Genomic DNA, 17,670 nt, shown 5'->3' on the forward strand with positions numbered 1-17,670 from the left:
ACTGCAACTATTCCAATGTCACTAACACTGTCAAAATGTTGAATAGCACTTATAAATTATTATTATACAATTCTGTTTCCGTACTGTTGGGGAGGATGATGAGGAAACCAATTTGAAGCCTTTTTCCCCCTTCGCTCTAATATTTGAAATGAATAGTGGTAAAATTATAAAAAAAAACATTGACCTGAGTGCTGAAATGCACCAATGAAGTCCTTGAATTTTGGGCTATAAACATAATGCATCAACGCACTCTCCTGAGAAGTCTCTGTGGCTGCCTTTTGTCTCTCTGGAATCCCTTTCTGCATTCAAAGTTGCCACCAGTTGAAGAATTTCAGGGTGATGAAATTTTCCTGCAGGACAATCAGATAAATCTTTAAGTATAGATCACCAATGGGCAAAAAATGGAAACAAAGATTTTCATCTAGAGGAGTTTTAAACAATGTACCACACAGTAAATAGAAATTACTAGATGTCCACCATTGAGGACATCTTCAAGAGATGGTACCTCAAGAAGGTGGCATCTAAAATCAAGGACCTTTATCACCCAGGACATGCCCTCTCCATGTTACTACTATCAAGGAGGTGATACAGGAGCCTGAAACCCCACAGTGATTCAGGAACAATACCTCGTTATTCCTCTTTTGCACTATTTTGTAACTTATAGTAATTCTCATGTCTTTGTCTTGCACTGTACTGCTGCCACAGAACAAGTTTCCACAACATATAATCAGTGATAATAAACCTGATTCTGAAATTATAACATAGAATTCAGAAGAGTTTCTCATGAGCAAATATGCACTTTTGCCTGTACCATAATTTAAAAATAAAACTCCACAACAGGAGAAGCAGCAGTTCAAGTTGCCATGCCGTGATGTAACCCAACACATTTTTCTATAACACAAAATGCTGGAAACACTCAGCAGGTCAAAAAGCATTTGCAGAAAAGAGAATTAATGTTTCTGGTCAAAGATCATTTGTTAAGATTTTAAGGTGGTTACTGTGTGGAGAAATCTTGAACTAGACAGTGCAATCTCAAAACAAGACATTTAAGACCAAGACAAACATTTTTTTTTCCTCTCAGGGTTGTAGACATTGATTAACGTCAATTATTATGGTGATATGGTTGGAAAGTGGAATTGAAGCCAACAATCAGATCAACCAAGCAGGCTCAGGCTGAATGCCCTACTCTTATTTCTAATGTCACTAAATGGCTATGATAGTAATCCCTTATTTAGCACAAGACAATAAAATTAACCTTTTGTTGAATCATAAAATTCTTGTAAATGGCCATGTTTTTCTTCCATCTCTTCATATTCAAAAGCTTGTACAATCATTTCAAACCGATCCAGTTCTTTCACATATTTGGCTTCATTACTTGACTGGTTTTCATATTCCTGTAGAAAGATACATACAAATAATTCTCACTTTCTGCATTTACCAATAATAAATAGTATTCCATCATAAAGAAAACACAAATCATTAATAAAATTTTGCATAGCACTTTTAGTGACAAAAGGTGTACACAAATAAAAATATACTTTGAATTTATAAAAATATAGATTATATAAAAGTGATGCAGGTCCTGCAGTCCCATCACCATAGCCAAGCTTATGAATCACTGAGCAAGCTTGTTGGTATGGGCAAATTTCTCATTTTGGGCTTTAAGACATGTAACATAGTTCAAATCCTGGATGTGGCATACTGATAGAGCAGTTACTGCTGGGCACGGGGGTGGGGGCATATTAGAGAGAATAGGTTACAGGGAAATAAGTGGGGGAATGCTCTGAAAGTCAGAATAGGCTCAGTACTGACTGGCACTGAATATCATAAGAACTATGAGAAAACCTCTCTTAAATTTGCAAAGTGTATGTATCAGCAGGGAACTGCTTGCCTCATGATTCAGCTTTCTTCCATTTAACTCATCCAATTGAATTTCCGAGCAATCTAGCCATCAAGATATTTTTTAAAATCTAAATTTATTTCTCTTTCTAAGTTGGTTTCAGGCTTCGCTCAAGCACCATTGCAATTATACTCAATATAGGCAGTGGAAATCTGAGGGAGTACTGCACTGCCTTCCAAACTGAGACTACGTGCCTGGCCTCTCACATGGATGTAAGAGTACAAAATGACAATTTTTTCTGTTGTCATCTTTTCAGTCCCATCATCTCTCTTAGCCTCACTGCATCCCATCTCTGATGAGGCCATCGCCATTTTCTTAAACTCTCACATTCTACCTTGCACTAACAACCTACAAACCGAATCTTTATCTTTGAAAATGGCTCCTTCAGCAGCCTCTCAAACTCCCTCAAATTTCACTTTCTTCTGGTTGTTCCACTTGTAACATGATTCCAATAAGTTACTGAACCATTAACACTTCTGCATGTAACTTTGTTCCAAGCAAATTGTTTTCTCCCCAAAACCCATTGCTTCTCCTACTACATTTCTCATCTTCACATCTTAAAGTTAGAGGCTGCAGCCATGATGTACAATTGGTCCACTCAACTATCATCATGTTTGGCAGAACCATCTCCAGTTCCAAAACTTCACTATTAGCCCAAACTAAAGGAAACTCAAGATCATTTGAAAAGGCAAAGCCATCTCTGGGCTCCTTTAATCATCAGGCAGCCATCCCCAAAACCACTTTCTCCAACTTCTTTTCGAAGGGTTCAAGAAGTTCACATTGTCTAAAGTCAAAACCATTTGCACCAGTGTCTCTGCTCGGAGTTTCCCACTGCTTTTCCAAGCTTCTCAATAATCCATCCCTAACTCTCAAAACCTTCAGCTGCATTTCTCATCTTACTGTTTCCAAATTAATTTCTTTCTATAGAATCACCTTCTATTCCATTTAATTATTTCCAAACACTCAACCTCCTATCTATTATTTCTATTCAAACCCCTCAACTCAATTCCCTCTTCCAGGCTCCCAGAACAGGCAACAAACACTGTCAACAGTTCCATTTATTCTAACATCATCTTTTGTCGAGGTAGCTATATAATTCAATCCACTCATTACAAAAGTTTATTCCTCCATAACAACTGCCTCCATCTTTGACTTTCTCTTCAACTGTTAAGTATACAGGCGTAATCACAACTTCAACAGCATGTCCATCTTGCCTTTAATCATCTATTATTAATTCTGTTAACCACAATCAAAACAGCACTGCACATGACAATGAAGAAGATAATCAAGTTTTATAGTGCCTTTTGTCACATCACATCTTCAATTCCACTATGTTCGGTCCTGGCAGCCAACAACATGAGACAAAGTGTGAGCCTTTTTGTCAGGCCTAGTGTCCCCTGCATAATTTCAGAATTTCTTATATTTGCAGTGACATGAGGCACAAGAAGAGTGCAAGAAATAGAAGCAAGTGTAGGCCATACAAATCCATAATTCTATTTTACCATAAAATAAGATCACAGCTGACTCGATCTTTGGCCTCAACTCCAGTTAGGGGATTGTCCCAGCCCAATCCCCTACCCTCCGATTCTCCCAATCTGAAATACATCTCTTAACTATACTCAATACCCACAACATTGTGAAACAAAGCCTGTGAGAGAAAAGATTCCTCTTCATTGCAAATTTTAATGGGACAACCTCAGCCTGAGACTATGCCCACATTTTGAGATCTCCACACCAAATGAAACATCCTCACAGCGTCCACCCTAACTCCACCCCACTTAGAGCACACAATGTTTTGTATGATCTACTTATATAAGTAGCTAATGATACTGAACCCAAGAAATATCCATAATGGAAAATTTAAAAGTGAGATAAACCTAAAATAGGAAATGGTACAAAGAGTCTTAGTTATTGGCCTAGTAAAAATACATGGAAGTATAACAGACAGGTCAGTTTGTTTTTTCAGCAAAATTATGCAAACCCTCCATTTCCAAGAAGATAATTTCACATTAGTAAACTACACCCATTTGAACTTCCAAAATACAAGAATAAGAGTTAAATTCTTGCCTCTTTTAACACAACTTTGTTCCATACTCCTGATATTCACACATATACCTACTAGCCTAACATCAGAAATTCACCGCAGTCTTAAAGACCTTCTTTGCATTATCCAGAATTCTGGCATTCATTGAAGGTTTAATAGATATTACTTCTTATAGGTATCTCTGAAAAAAGTCCATATTTCTACTATATGTTAATTTTTAAGATAACATGATGGGAAAGTAATAATGTACAATTACAAGTAGACTTGAAAAAAAACTACATTCTCATAAAACAAAGAACAGGAGGGATCATTGCTGTATTTTTACAAAATCAGAAACAGAAATAATGTTCAATCTGTAACTCACCTGCCAAAGCTCTAGGATCTCTTTACTTGCATCATTGCTTAAGAGTCCTGTTAAACGTTTCATAGCCTCCTACAGGAAAACATGAACAATTCTGCATCAATGCACATTATCCAAAGGAAGCAATAACTTAATTTATATACAATGGTCTTCAGTGTGCACTGGGGAGTAAGCTCATGGTCTGATCATTTTCCTTTTGGAAATGGAGGGCACAGATTATTGACAGCCCTTTTCTCATGTTTACAAATTACAGATTTTCCTCAGTTTTACACCTGGTGTGTTTCTGTGAATTGAAATATTATTTCACCTTTCTATAACTGGGAAATTCTTTTGCCCTCTTATTGTCCCCATTGCCTCACTGATGATCTTTTTTCAGTTGCTTTCCATAAAGCAGTCCAGAGGCCATCTGCTCCGTTTTGATAATTCTCTGTCCTTTTCATTTGTTTCCAAACTTTGTTACATAAATATCATTATTTATATTTTACCTTTAAACTCTAACAAAGGATCCAAGCTCAAAATATAAAAATATCTTTGGATGCTTTGTGTTTCAAGAATTTTGTTTCAGCATTTGAAGTTTTACTCTTTTCATCAAGCCAAATTGTTACCAACAAGATCATTTTTTACCAGCTACACGTACCAAATAATAAAGGCAAAAATATCGGAGAGCTAAGGAAAGAGGCCGAAAGATGTAGCAGCACTTGCTTTCAGAGACCACAGGGAGAGCTTAATTAAATGGAGATATTGTTGGAGTACAGGAGTACCGATGAAAGAAAAATGCTGGGTTGCAGTAAGACTTGGGGAAAGAATTGCTCAACAAAGAAATACCATATTCCAATTAGTTACAGGAAACCAAGGTCTATTTAAAGCATTTAAAATTTAAAATGAAAACTTGGTTATATCATGTCTGAAGTTCTGCATCAGTTTTGGGAAACAAGCCTCTGGAAGGATATTTTGATAGTGAAAGGAGTACAGAAATATACACCAGTATACCATAGCTTAAAGGATTAAGTCATAAGAGAGACTGCATAAACAGTGATAATGCACCTGCACTTCAAAAGGTTGGAGGGTGGCAGATCAAGACAGTCAATAGGGTAGATGCATAGAAAAAGAAGGCTTGGTTTAAAATTAAAATTAGGCTATTTGGAAGTAAAATTTGGAAGTGCTTTTTTATACAATGAGTAATGAAAATCTGAAGCTATTTCTCCCAGTGGCTGCTGGTTCAACTGAGATGTTCAAGAGTTAGACCGATATTTTTTGGATTAAAGCCTTAGAAACTGAAATAAACCTTTCAGCCCCTTGCCTCTGTTCCCTCACTCAGTTAGATCAAGGTTGACAAATACAAGCATAAGGAACAAAATGTGGTAAATGGAGTTGACATAAGAATTAGCCAGGATACAACAGAATGAAGGGCTGACTGGCCAGTTCCATTTCATGTGCTAAGACTAAGTAGATAAATGAAGAGAAAAAGTTACTGATGTGCCACTTGCCAATCAATGTTAGAAAGGGACAAAAGGGGATATTTTTAAGTATGCTAATTTTTGAATGAAACTATATTGCTTATTTTGTGATACAAATCAGTGTTTGAGTGCAATGTAAACTTGGATAGTTGTGATCATTTTTAAAAATTAGCATACAAGGTATGCATAAGCAAATGCACACGGTAATTCTCGACCATGTTCTTTCAACAGTATTAGTAAAACACAAGTATTTCATAAATGGAGAGCTCAGTCTTTGATCAACCCAGTAAAATGAATCCTTTTCCAATCAGTTTCCCATTACTTACAAATCACCCTAATACTCCAAACCTCACTTTATTCAGAGGGGAGCAGAAAGAATAATGAAATCAGTTCAGACTGGGTTTTGAAAATTGTCCCAACATTTGTAACTGCTGTTAATTTTTTTTTGAACTGTAGATACACCATGCATTCAGAACATGAACCCTAAAATAAGAAATCCCAGTAGTACTGGGAAGCATCCACTTGGGAAGTTCAACCAGTGAAGTCTCCATTGGAACCTACTTCTTCTCTTCTATGTTTTTCCTCTTTACTAATATTGTCTGCTGGTGCTATGTCACCCACAATGCATTCTGCCATATCATGAACCAGGGCCAATTTAATGCATCTGCAAAGAAATGGATACAAGAATGTAAGAAACAGAAGCAGAAGCAGAATCAACAATCAGCCTCTTCAGACTGTCCCGCCTTTCAATGCAATCATGGCTGATCCAACCTCCGCCTCCATGCCACTTTCCATTCTCTCCCCATACCCTTTGACTCCTTTGTAGTACAAATGTCTCTCAGTTTCTTCATTGAATATATTCAAAGACTCTACCTTCACACTTCTTTGGGGGTAGAAAATTCCAAAGATTCAGAACTTCCTCTCCCGCCTGACGTAGCTACCTCCTTATTCTGTGTCAGAAGTTCTAGATATCGCACCAGGGGAAATGTCCTGAGTATTCCCCTCATCAATCCTTTTAAAATCTGGCACGTTTCAATGAGATCATCACCTCTCATTTTTCTGCACTCCAATGCGTGCAGGCTTAACCTTTCTTCATCCATCAATCCCTTCATCCCAGAAAGCTACACAGCAAAACTTTACTGCAGTATCATCAATGCAAGCACACCCTTCCTTAAATTTGGAGACCAGAATTATACACAGTGCTCCTGCTGCAGTCTCACCAGCACCTTGTAAAGTTACATCAAAATGTCCCTATTTTTGTACTCCATACTTCTTACAATAAAGGCCAATATTCCCTAAGTAATTGCTGTAGAACAGCACAGTACAGGCCTTTCAGCCCACAATGTTGTGCTGACATTTTATCTTGCTCTAAGATCTATCTAACCCTTCCCTCCCACATAGCTCTCCATTTCTCAATCAATCATGTGTCGATCTCAGAGTCTCCTAACGTCCCTAATGTATCTGCCCCCACAATATCCGCAAGCAGTGCGTTCCACACACCCACCACTCTCTGTAAAAAAAAACTTACCCCTGACATCCCCTTATACCTTCCTCCAACCACCTTAAAATTATGTCCCCTTGTGTTAGCCATTGTTGCCCTGGGAAAAAGTCTCTGACTGTCCACTCAATTTATGCCTCTTATCATCTTGTACACCTCTATCAAGTCACTTCTCATCCTCCTCCTTTCCAAAGAGAAAAGCCCTAGATCACTCAACCTATACTCATAAGACATACTCTCCAATCCAGGCAACATCCTGGCAAATCTCTTCTGCACCCTCTCTAAAGATTCCACATCCTCCTTATAATGAGGTGACCAGAACTGAACACAATACACCACCACCCTCTGTCTTCTGTGGGCGAGCCAATTCTGAATCCACACAGCCAAGTTTCCCTGGATCCCATGCCTCCTGACTTTCTAAATAAGCCTTCCATGAGGAACCTTATCAAATGCCTTACTAAAATCCATGTACACCACATCCACTGCTCTACCTTCATCAATGTGCTTTGTCACATCCTCAAAGAATTCAATCATCAAAGATCCTCAAAGACCCATCAATCACAGAAGATCTCCTTTACCAATTTTTAACTCATCTTGTATCTCAACTGCAGCTTCTTCTTCCCTTGTAAAAGCTGATTAAATTCCTTATTTCTTGCATTGTCCATGCCTTCTGCCTCCATGTGTAGGTTTTTTTGGTCCTTGATCAGTCCCACCTCTCTTTCTTGCCATTTACAGTTTACATTCCTAGGGAAGATATTTTGATTCCTGGTTTATGTTTTCTAACAATCTTTCCTCATGCTCTGTCTCTGCACCTCAGATTTCCTTCTTTTACTCCCCTGTTGAAGTTTCTGCTATTAACCTGGTTTTCAGTTATGTGTTTTTTTAAAATACATTTTCAGGATAAGGATGGGACATTGGGAAGGGCAGCATTAATTGTCCAATCCTAATTACCTATGACAAGTTGGTGGTGAGACACCTTTTTGAACTGTTGGGTTTGAATGGGTGTTCCAGGATTTAGACCCAGTGAAAGCAAAGGAGCAGTGATATATTTCTAAGTCAGGGTGGTGTGCTACTTGGAATGGTATCTGCAGCTGATTGTGTTCCTATGTGTCTGCTGCCCTTGTCCTTGATGGTGTAGAGGTCACAGAGTTGTCAGGTGTTATTGACTTGATATCTGTTATACCCCTTTTTTTCTTGTTTATTATACTTGCTACCTTTTGGGTCTTTGAGGGAGCAAAGGCTTTAATTGCCTCACATATCTCATCTGTGGCATACCTACATACTAACTTCTTGTGCTTTGTGTACAAAGATCCCCAGATCTCTTTGTACTGCAACATTTTATAGTCTCACTCTATTTAAACTGTAACTTGTTTATTTGGCTTCATTGTAAAGTATCATTGCTTCAAACACCTCTGACTGCTTCATTTCCAAATAAACATGGGCTACTGTGGCCTGAACCTGCAATTTAACAAGCAACGACTACGTCATAATCACCAGACTGGGACATGTGAAAAAAGTTGTTCTAAAATACAGAGAATTTATGATATTAATCATTTAAAAACTAAACTAATTTAACTGTGATGTGTCCAGTCCATTTGATATACACTGTTTAAAAAACTGAAAACTGCCAATTATTAAACCTTAAAATAACAAAACTTCATTTCAATATTATACTTTAAATAAACTTATGCTTTGAAGATATGATTTTGAGGTACTACACCTTTCTTTGTTGAGTTTTTGATCTTCAATTAAGAATGCCATAACAGCCATCCGGTACATGTGGTCTGACACACTCTCAGGCTTTTTCACATTTCTATACACCCAACCTGTTCGAGGTACCCGCTACAGAAACAAACAGATTATTACATTTTTTCAGATAAGGGGTGGCACAGTAGTGTAGCGGTTAGCATAACACCATTACAGAGCCAGCGACCCCGGGTTCAATTCCAGCCGCTGTCTGTAAGGAGTTTGTATGCTCTACCCATGTCTGCGTGGGTTTCCTCCCACATTCCAAAAGTCCTGCGGGTTAGGAATTGTGGGCATGCTATGTTGGCGCTGGAAGCGTGGCGACACTTGCGGGCTGCCCCCAGCACATTCTCAGTAATGCAAAAAAGACACATTTCACTGTGTTTCGATGTACATGTGGCTAATTAATAAATAAATAACTTGCTAAATCCTGTACATCACGTCTACAATTTACTCCAACTGCTCTTGATACTCTGGATTCCTCAAAGCAACCGCCTCTGCAGGGATTTCTCCTTCACCCAATGTATGTTCAGCAGGTGAGCTGTGGATACTCTAAGAATGTGGTGTCTACTTTACTGTGTTACACTATAAATTTCTGAGGTTCAGCATTGCCTCAATCTCATCAATTAAAACATCAAAATGCTAATTTCAATCGCATAATAGCATGAGAGAGGACCTGGCGAAAGTGGATTGGAAGGGCATGCTTGTGCGTAAAATGACAGCTGACAAGTGGGAGGCAAGAGCTAGTAAGAGTTCAGGGATAGCATGTTCTAGTAAGCGTGAAAGGCAAAGATGGCAAAATTAGGGAAACTTGGAATGACAAGGGATATTTAAGATTTGATCAGGAGGAAAAAACAAGAAAACATGTGGCAGGCAACTGGTTACTACAGATCTTCAGATTCCTTCCAATATTGTATATTCAATCTTACACAATTGCATCTACAAATTACGGTTTGAGGGAGTCCCTTGAGGAATATAGTGTAGGAGAGAACTCAAGAAGGAGATTAAGAAGGCAAAAGGAGGCCATGAAATATCCTTGTCAAGTAAGATTAAGGAGAGTCCATAAGTATAATCAGGTGCAGGAGAATAGCCAGGGAAAGAGTGGGTCCCCTAGGGGTAAATCAATGTGTGGACCCAAGCAATCTGGGCAAGATCTGAAATGAATACTTCTCATCTGTATTCACCAAGGAGAAGGATATGGAAGACAGTGAGCTCAGGAAGCGATGCATGGTCAATCTGGAGCTGATCAGTATTAAGACGGAGGAAGTGTTTGATGCTATAGGACACATAAGGGTTGGTAAATCCCCAGGGCCAAATGAGATCCATCCCAGGTTGTTACTGTACGTTCTCCCATGTCTGCGTGGGTTTCCTCCGGGTGCTCTGGTTTCCTCCCTCATTCCAAAGACGTACAGGTTAGGAAGTTGTGGGCATGCTACGCTGGCGCCAGAAACGTGGCGACACTTGCAGGCTGCCCCCAGAACACTCTACGCAAAAGATGTATTCCACTGTGTGTTTCGATGTACATGTGACTAATAAAAATAACTAAATCTAATTGGAAGACTATGATAAGTGCTGTAATACAGGGAGTGGTGCTGGGACTCTTACTATTATATACATTAAAGACATGAAGATGAATGCAGGCAGCATGATTAGTAAGTTTACAGATGACAACAATTGGTGGTGTTGATAGTGAGGAGGATAATCCTTGACTACAGGATGATTTTGATCAAGTGATAAAATAGGAAGAGCAATGGCAGATGAGATTTAATCCTGATAAATGTGAGGTGATGCACTTTGGTGAGACATACATGGTAGAGTCCGAGGAAGTATTAAGGAACACAAGAGATTCTATAGATGCTGCAATCTGGAGCAACACACACAAAGTGCTGGAGGAACTCAGCAGGTTGGGTAGCATCTATGGACTGAAATAAACAGTTGACATTTCAGGTCAAGACCTTTATCAGGACTGGAAAGGAAGTGGGCAGAAGCCAGAATAAAAAGGTAGGGGAGGGAGAGGAGCAGGGATGTTGGTGTACAAACCTAGGGATCCCTGAAGGTGGCAGCACAGGCAGATGGTGAAGAAAGCATACAGGATACTTGTTTTAACTAAATAGGTATCCAGTCCCATGTATATTGAAACACACAGTGAAATGTGTCTTTTTGCATTACTGAGAATGTGCTGGGGGCAGCCCACAAGTGTTGCCACTCTTCTGGCGCCAATGTAACATGCCAACAGCTCCTAACCTGTACGTCTTTGGAACGTAGGAGGAAACCGGAGCACCAGGAGGAAACCCACACAGACACGGGGAGAACGTACAAACTCCTTACAAACAGCGGTGGAATTGAACCCAGGTCACTGGCACTGTAGTAGAGTTACGCTAACCGCTGCACTAGGGGATGGAGTAAAAGAGCATGGAGGTAATGTTACAACTTCAGAAACCTTGATTAGGCTACAGCTGGAGTACTGTACAGTTCTGGATGCCACACTGTAGGAAGGACGTAACTGCACTGGAGAGGGTGCAGAGGAGATTTACCAGGACATTGCCTGGGATGGAGCATTCCAGTTCTGAGAAGAGACTGGATAGGCTTGGTTTGTTTTCCAGGAGCAGGGGGTGGTGGTTGAAATGGGACCCAATGGAAGCATAAAAAATTGAGGGATATAGAAAGGAAGATAGTTGGAAACTTTTCCCCAAAGCAGAGGTGACTAAAACTAGAGGGCATAGGTTTTGGTACAGGATGAGAAATTTAGAGGCAATCGAGTCAGAGAACAGCATGGATACAGGCTCTTCAGCCTAACCAGTCCACGCCGACCACAGTGCCCACCCAGCTAGTCCCAATTTCCCGCATTCGACCCACATCCCTCCAAGCATCCACCAAGTGCTTCTTAAATGATACTATTGTACCTGCTTCAACCACTTCCTCTGGCAGCTCATTCCATCTACTCACCACCCTCTGCATAAAAAGGTTGCCCCTCAGTTCCCTTTTAAATCTTTCCCCTCTCACCCTAAACCTATGCCCCCTAGTGTTGGACTCCCCGACCCCATAGATAAGGTGGATGTTACCATCCACCTTATCTATGCCTCTCATAATTTTAAACACTTCTAAGGTTGCCCCTCATTCTCCTATGTTCCAAAGAATAAAGACCTAGCCAGGCCAACCTCTCCCTTTAACTCTGGCCGTCTACTTCTGGCAACATTCTCGTAAATCTTTTCTGCACTCTTTCCAGTTTAACCACATCTTTTCTATAATAAGGTGACCAAAACTGTACACAGTTCTCCAAATGCAGCCTCACCAATGACTTATACAACTGCAACATAATGTCCCAACTCCTATACTCAATGCTGATGAAGGCCAGCATGCTAAACACCCTTTTCACCACCTTGTCTACCTGTGACACTGCTTTCAACAAAATATGCACTTGTACTCCTTGGTCCCTCTGTTCCATTAGACTCCCTAGTTCCCTACCATTCATAGTACAAATCCTATGCTGGTTTGACTTTCCAAAATGCATCACCTCACACTTACTTGTATTGAAATCCACTTATCACTTCTCAGCCCAATTCCCTAACTGATCAAGATCCCCTTGTAATCTACAATAACCTTCTTCGCTATCAACAACACTCATAATTTCATGTCATCTGCAAACTTACTGATCAAGCCTTGTGCATTCGCATCCAAATCATTTATATAAATAAGGGCCCTAACACCGGCCCCTGCGGCACACCACTAGTTGCTCAGAGGGAATGTCTGAGGTGGGTGGGGTCTTTGATTATGTTGGCTGCTTTACTGAGACAGCAAGAAGTATTGACAAGAGTCCATGGAGGAGAGACTGGTTTCTGTGGTGTGCTGAGCTGTGTCCACAACTCTCGGCAGTTTCTTGCTGTCTTCACTATCAACACCACCAACTGTTGTCATCTGTAAACTTACTTATCCATACTGCCTACATTCATCTTCATGTCTTTAATGTCTATAATAGTAAGAGTCCCAGCACCACTCCCTGTATTACAGCACTTACCGTAGGCTTCCAATTACAAAAACAACCCTCCACCGTCACCCTTTGCCTCCTACAACCAGGCCAATTTTGGATCCAATACAAATCCAAACCAAGCCAATTGCTTTGGATCTCTTAAATTCTGTTTCCCATGTGAGACTTTGTCAAAGGCCTTGCTGAAGTCCACGTAAGCAACGCGAACGGCAGTGCCCTCATCTGAGCATTTTGTTACCTCCTTGAAAAAATTGGTCAGAAAGAACCTTTAACCACCACCCTCTGCTTCCTACCTCTGAGCCAATTTTGAATCCACTTAATTAGCTCTCCCTAGATTGCATGGGACCTAACCTTCCAGACCAGAGGGAGATTTTTTTCACCCAGATTCTGGTTGGAATCTGGAAATGCACTGGTGAGTGGACAGTAGAAGCAAATACTCTCACAATATTTAAGCATCCAGAGGAGCAAATGAATTGCTAAGGCAAAGGCTGCTACAGACCATGTGCTAGTAAATGGGATTAGTATGGATGGGGACGATGGTTGTCATGGACATGGTGAACCAAAGGGCCTGTTCCTGTGCTGTTTGATCTTATGACCCCAATGTAGGTGTGTGGACAAGAAAAAGAGAGAGTATATGTGCTGGCGGTACAATAAATGTCAGTAAGGAAAAGTAAGCAATGTGTTAATTTATTAATGGAGACACAAGAGACCACATATGCTGAAATCTGGAGCAACAAACGAGATGCTGGAGGAACACAGCGAAAAGTCTCAACCCAATATGTTGACTGTCAATTTCCCTCCACAGATACTGCCCTAGCCACAGAGTTCCTCCAGCATGTTGTTTCTTGCTGTTAATTTATTAATGTGGATGTTTTGCCAAAGTGGCCCCCACTTAAAATAAAAACATTCTGATGGTCAGTGAAGCAGAGGATGTACATCAAAAAGTAATGGCTAGGCCAAATGGCCCTTCGCAAGGTGAACATTCAACCCAAAGGCTCAGTGAGGAGAGCCAGAGCGTTACCGCAGGGCGACCGGTGGGTAGAACACGGTGCCATGGAATGCCGCATGAACAAGTGAGGTAGGGAGAGAGGGAGCGGGGGGAGGGCAGGGGGGGGGGGGGGGAGGACGGTGGTGTCAGAGGACGGGGTGGGGAGGAGGAGGAGGGGGAGGGGACGGGAGTGGGGGAGGAGGATGTGGAGGGGGGAGGGGAGTGGGGGAGGAGGACGTGGAGGGGAGAGGGGAGGGGGGAGGGAGGGGAGAGGGGAGGGGGGAGGGAGGGGAGAGGGGAGGGGGGAGGGAGGGGAGAGGGGGAGAGGGGAGGGGGGAGAGGGGGAGAGGGGAGGGGGGAGAGGGGGAGAGGGGAAGAGGGGAAGAGGGGGAGAGGGGAGAGGGGGGAGGGGGGAGGGGGGAGGGGGGAGGGGGGGAGGGGGGGAAAGGGGGGAGGGGGGGGAAGGGGAGGTAGGGAGGGAGGGAGGGAGGGAGGGAGGGGGGAAGGGAGGGAGGGAGGGAGGGGGGAAGGGGGGAAGGGGGGAGGAGGGGGAAGGGGAGGGGGGAGGAGGGGGAAGGGGAGGGGGGAGGGGGAAGGGGAGGGGGGGGGAAGGGGAGGGGGGGAGGGGGGAAGGGGAGGGGGAGGGGGGAAGGGGAGGGGGGGGAAGGGGAGGGGGGGGAAGGGGAGGGGGGGAGGGGGGGGAAGGGGAGGGGGGGGAAGGGGAGGGGGGGAGGGGGGGGAGAGTGGGGGGAGAGGGGGGGGAGGGGCGGGGAACGGAGCCCCGGGACGCTGCGTGAACGTGAGATAACGGGCACCGTTCATGGCGGGCGCTGCCTCGGCCCCTCCACCACCCGGTCGGGCCGCGCTCACCTTCAGCTGCCCGATGAACCTGATGAACTGCAGCAACTTCGCCGCGTCGCCAGCACTGCCGCACGCAGCCATCGCTTCCGACCCGGAACTGGCGTCACGGGCGACACCGGAGCACGGTGCCGGCGGGTTCATTCCCAGGGCGGGCGGTGGGACCATGCACAGGGCGGGGAATGAAGTCAACGGGCTGGATTGAATATCGGTACAAATGCAAAGCAGTGCATGTGCTGGAAATGTGTGAACCTACAAGGGAAAATGCAACCTTAGATCTGGTCATGTGCGATGAGACGGGTAGAATTAAAGAGCTTGTAAGTTAGGGATCCTCTTGGAAAGAATGGTTACGGTATGACTGAATTTCTCACGCAAATGGAGGGTGTAATAGTTTGATCTAAAACTAGTGCATTACGTCTAAACAAGGGAGACTACAACGGGATGAGGGTGGAGTTGGCTTGCGTAGACTGGGAAAACAGGCTATATGGTGGGACAGTTCAGGAATAGTGGAAGACTTTCAAAGAGGATTTTCACGGTGCTCAACAAAAGTATATTCCGGTTAAAAGGACAGTAAGGGTGGGGAGAGCCAGCTTTGGATAACGAAGGAAATAAAAGAAGGCATCAAGCTAAAAGCTCATACGTACAAAATCGCCACAAGTAGTGGGAAACCTGAAGATTGGGAAAACTTTAAAAAGCAACAAAGAACCACTAAGCAAGCAATAAGGAAAGGGAAAATAGATTATGAAAGTAAACTAGAACAAAATATAAAACAGATAGTAAAAGTTTTCTGTAATTATATAAAGCAGAAAAGGATGGTTAAAGTGAACGTAGGTCCCTTGGAAGATGAGAAGTAGGAATTAATATTGTGTAATGTGGAAATGACCGAGGCCTTGAACAACTATTTTGTGTTGGTCTTCACAGTGGAGGATACATCTAACATGCCAAAGAGAGATGTTATGTATGCGATGGGAGGTGAGGACCTCGCTACAATCACTTTCACTAAAGAGGTAGTGATAAGCAAACTAGTGGGCCTAAAGGTAGACAAATCTGCTGGTCCTGATGGGATGCAACCCAGTGTACTGAAAGAAATGGTGGAAGTTATAGTAAAGGTGTTTGTGATAATTTACCAAAATTCTCTGGGCAGATCCCAGCAGATTGGATGACAGGAAATGTCATGCCACTTTTAAAAAATGGATGTAGGCAATGGGCAGGGAACTACAGCCCAGTTAGCTTAAAGTCTATAGTCAGGAAAATGCTTGAAGCTATCATTAAGGAAGAAATAGCAAGATATCTGGATAGAAGTGGTTCCATCAGGCAGACACAGAATGGATTCAGGAAGGGCAGGTCCCGTCTGACAAACTTACTGGAGTTCTTTGAGGATAAAATGAGCGCAGTTGATAGAGGGGAACAGGTGGATGATGTATACTTTGATTTCCAGAAGGTGTTCAATAAGGTGTCGCATTAAAGACATCCATAAGGTAAGGACATATGGAGCTGGGGGTAAGGTATTAGCATGTATCGAGGATTGGTTAACCAATAGAAGCCAGAGAGTTGGGATAAATGGGTGTTTTTCTGGTTGGCAGTCAGTAGTGAGCGGGGTGCCTCAGGGGTCGTTGCTGGGCCCACAACTGATCACGATATACATTAATGATTTGGAAGAGGGGACCAAATGTAACACATCTAAATTTGCTGATGGCACTAAATTGAGTGGAAAAGCAAATTGTGCAGAGCATGCAGAGAGTCTGCAGAGAGATATAGATAGGTTAAGTGAGTGGGCAAGGGTCTGGCAGATGGAGGACAATGTTGGTAAATGCGAGATCATCCACTTTGGAAGGAAAAATAGAAGATCAGATTATTATTTAAATGGTGAAAGATTGCAGCATGCTGTGATGCAGAGGGACTTAGGAGTGCTGATGCATGAATTGCAAAAGGTTGGTTTGCAGGTGCAACAGGTTATCAAGAAGGCAAATGGAATTTTGGCCTTCATTGCTAGAGGGATTGAATTTAAGAGCAAGGAGGTTATGCAGCAACAGTACAGGGTACTGGTGAGGCCTCAGATGGAGTACTGCGTGCAGTTCTGGTCTCCTTACTTGAGGAATGATATATTGGCTTCGGAGGTGGTGCAGAGGAGGTTCACCAGGTTGATTCCAGGGATGAGTGGATTAGCCTATGAGGTGAGATTGAGTCGCCTGGGACTATACTCACTGGAATTCAGAAGAATGAGAGGATATCTTATAGAAACATGTAAAATTATGAAAGGGATAGATAAGATAGAGGCAGGAAAGTTGTTTGCACTGGTCGGTGAGACTGGAACTAGGGGACATAGCCTCAAGATTCGGGGCTATAGATTTAGGACGGAGATGAGGAGAAACTGCTTTTCCCAGAGAGTTGTGAATCTGTGGAATTCTCTGCCCAGGGAAGCAGTGGGGGCTACCTCATTAAATAGATTTTTGCATAGTAGGGGAATTATGGAGAAAAGGTTGGTAGGTGGATCTGAGTCCACGGCCAGATCAGCCATGATCTTATAGAATGGGCGAGCAGGCTCGACGGGCCAGATGGCCTACTCCTGTTCCTATTTCTTATGTTCTTATGTAAAAGAACATAAGGTAGGATTGGGCCATGCAGTCCTTCGAGTTGGCCTTAAGTAGGAGATTTGCTGCTACCACAGCATCAACATGGAACACAATTTTGCGCATTATTTTCTTGACCTGTGCAACCAACCCACCCAGACTGAACCCCAAGCTGATTCCGAGCAAAGATTGCCAACTGTACTGTTTTGAACAAGACTTCAATTATTACTTGGAGACACAAGAGACTGCAGATGCTGGAATCA

The 17,670-nt window shown here is 42.5% G+C and overlaps 1 protein-coding gene across 1 annotated transcript; it reads right to left on the reverse strand.

The window, feature by feature from the left end:
- Window positions 1-116: 116 nt before the first annotated feature.
- On the reverse strand, window positions 117-14,985 carry hddc2 (HD domain containing 2). Its single transcript, XM_052025302.1, has 6 exons — window positions 14,850-14,985; window positions 8,981-9,102; window positions 6,324-6,426; window positions 4,309-4,377; window positions 1,256-1,394; window positions 117-350 (listed from the first exon to the last, which is right to left on the reverse strand). Exons 1-6 carry the CDS (start codon window positions 14,979-14,981, stop codon window positions 226-228), a joined length of 690 nt encoding a protein of 229 aa, XP_051881262.1. The 5' UTR covers window positions 14,982-14,985; the 3' UTR covers window positions 117-225.
- Window positions 14,986-17,670: the final 2,685 nt, after the last annotated feature.

Source organism: Pristis pectinata, chromosome 10 (assembly GCF_009764475.1).
Source record: "Pristis pectinata isolate sPriPec2 chromosome 10, sPriPec2.1.pri, whole genome shotgun sequence".
NCBI classification, from domain to species: domain Eukaryota; kingdom Metazoa; phylum Chordata; class Chondrichthyes; order Rhinopristiformes; family Pristidae; genus Pristis; species Pristis pectinata.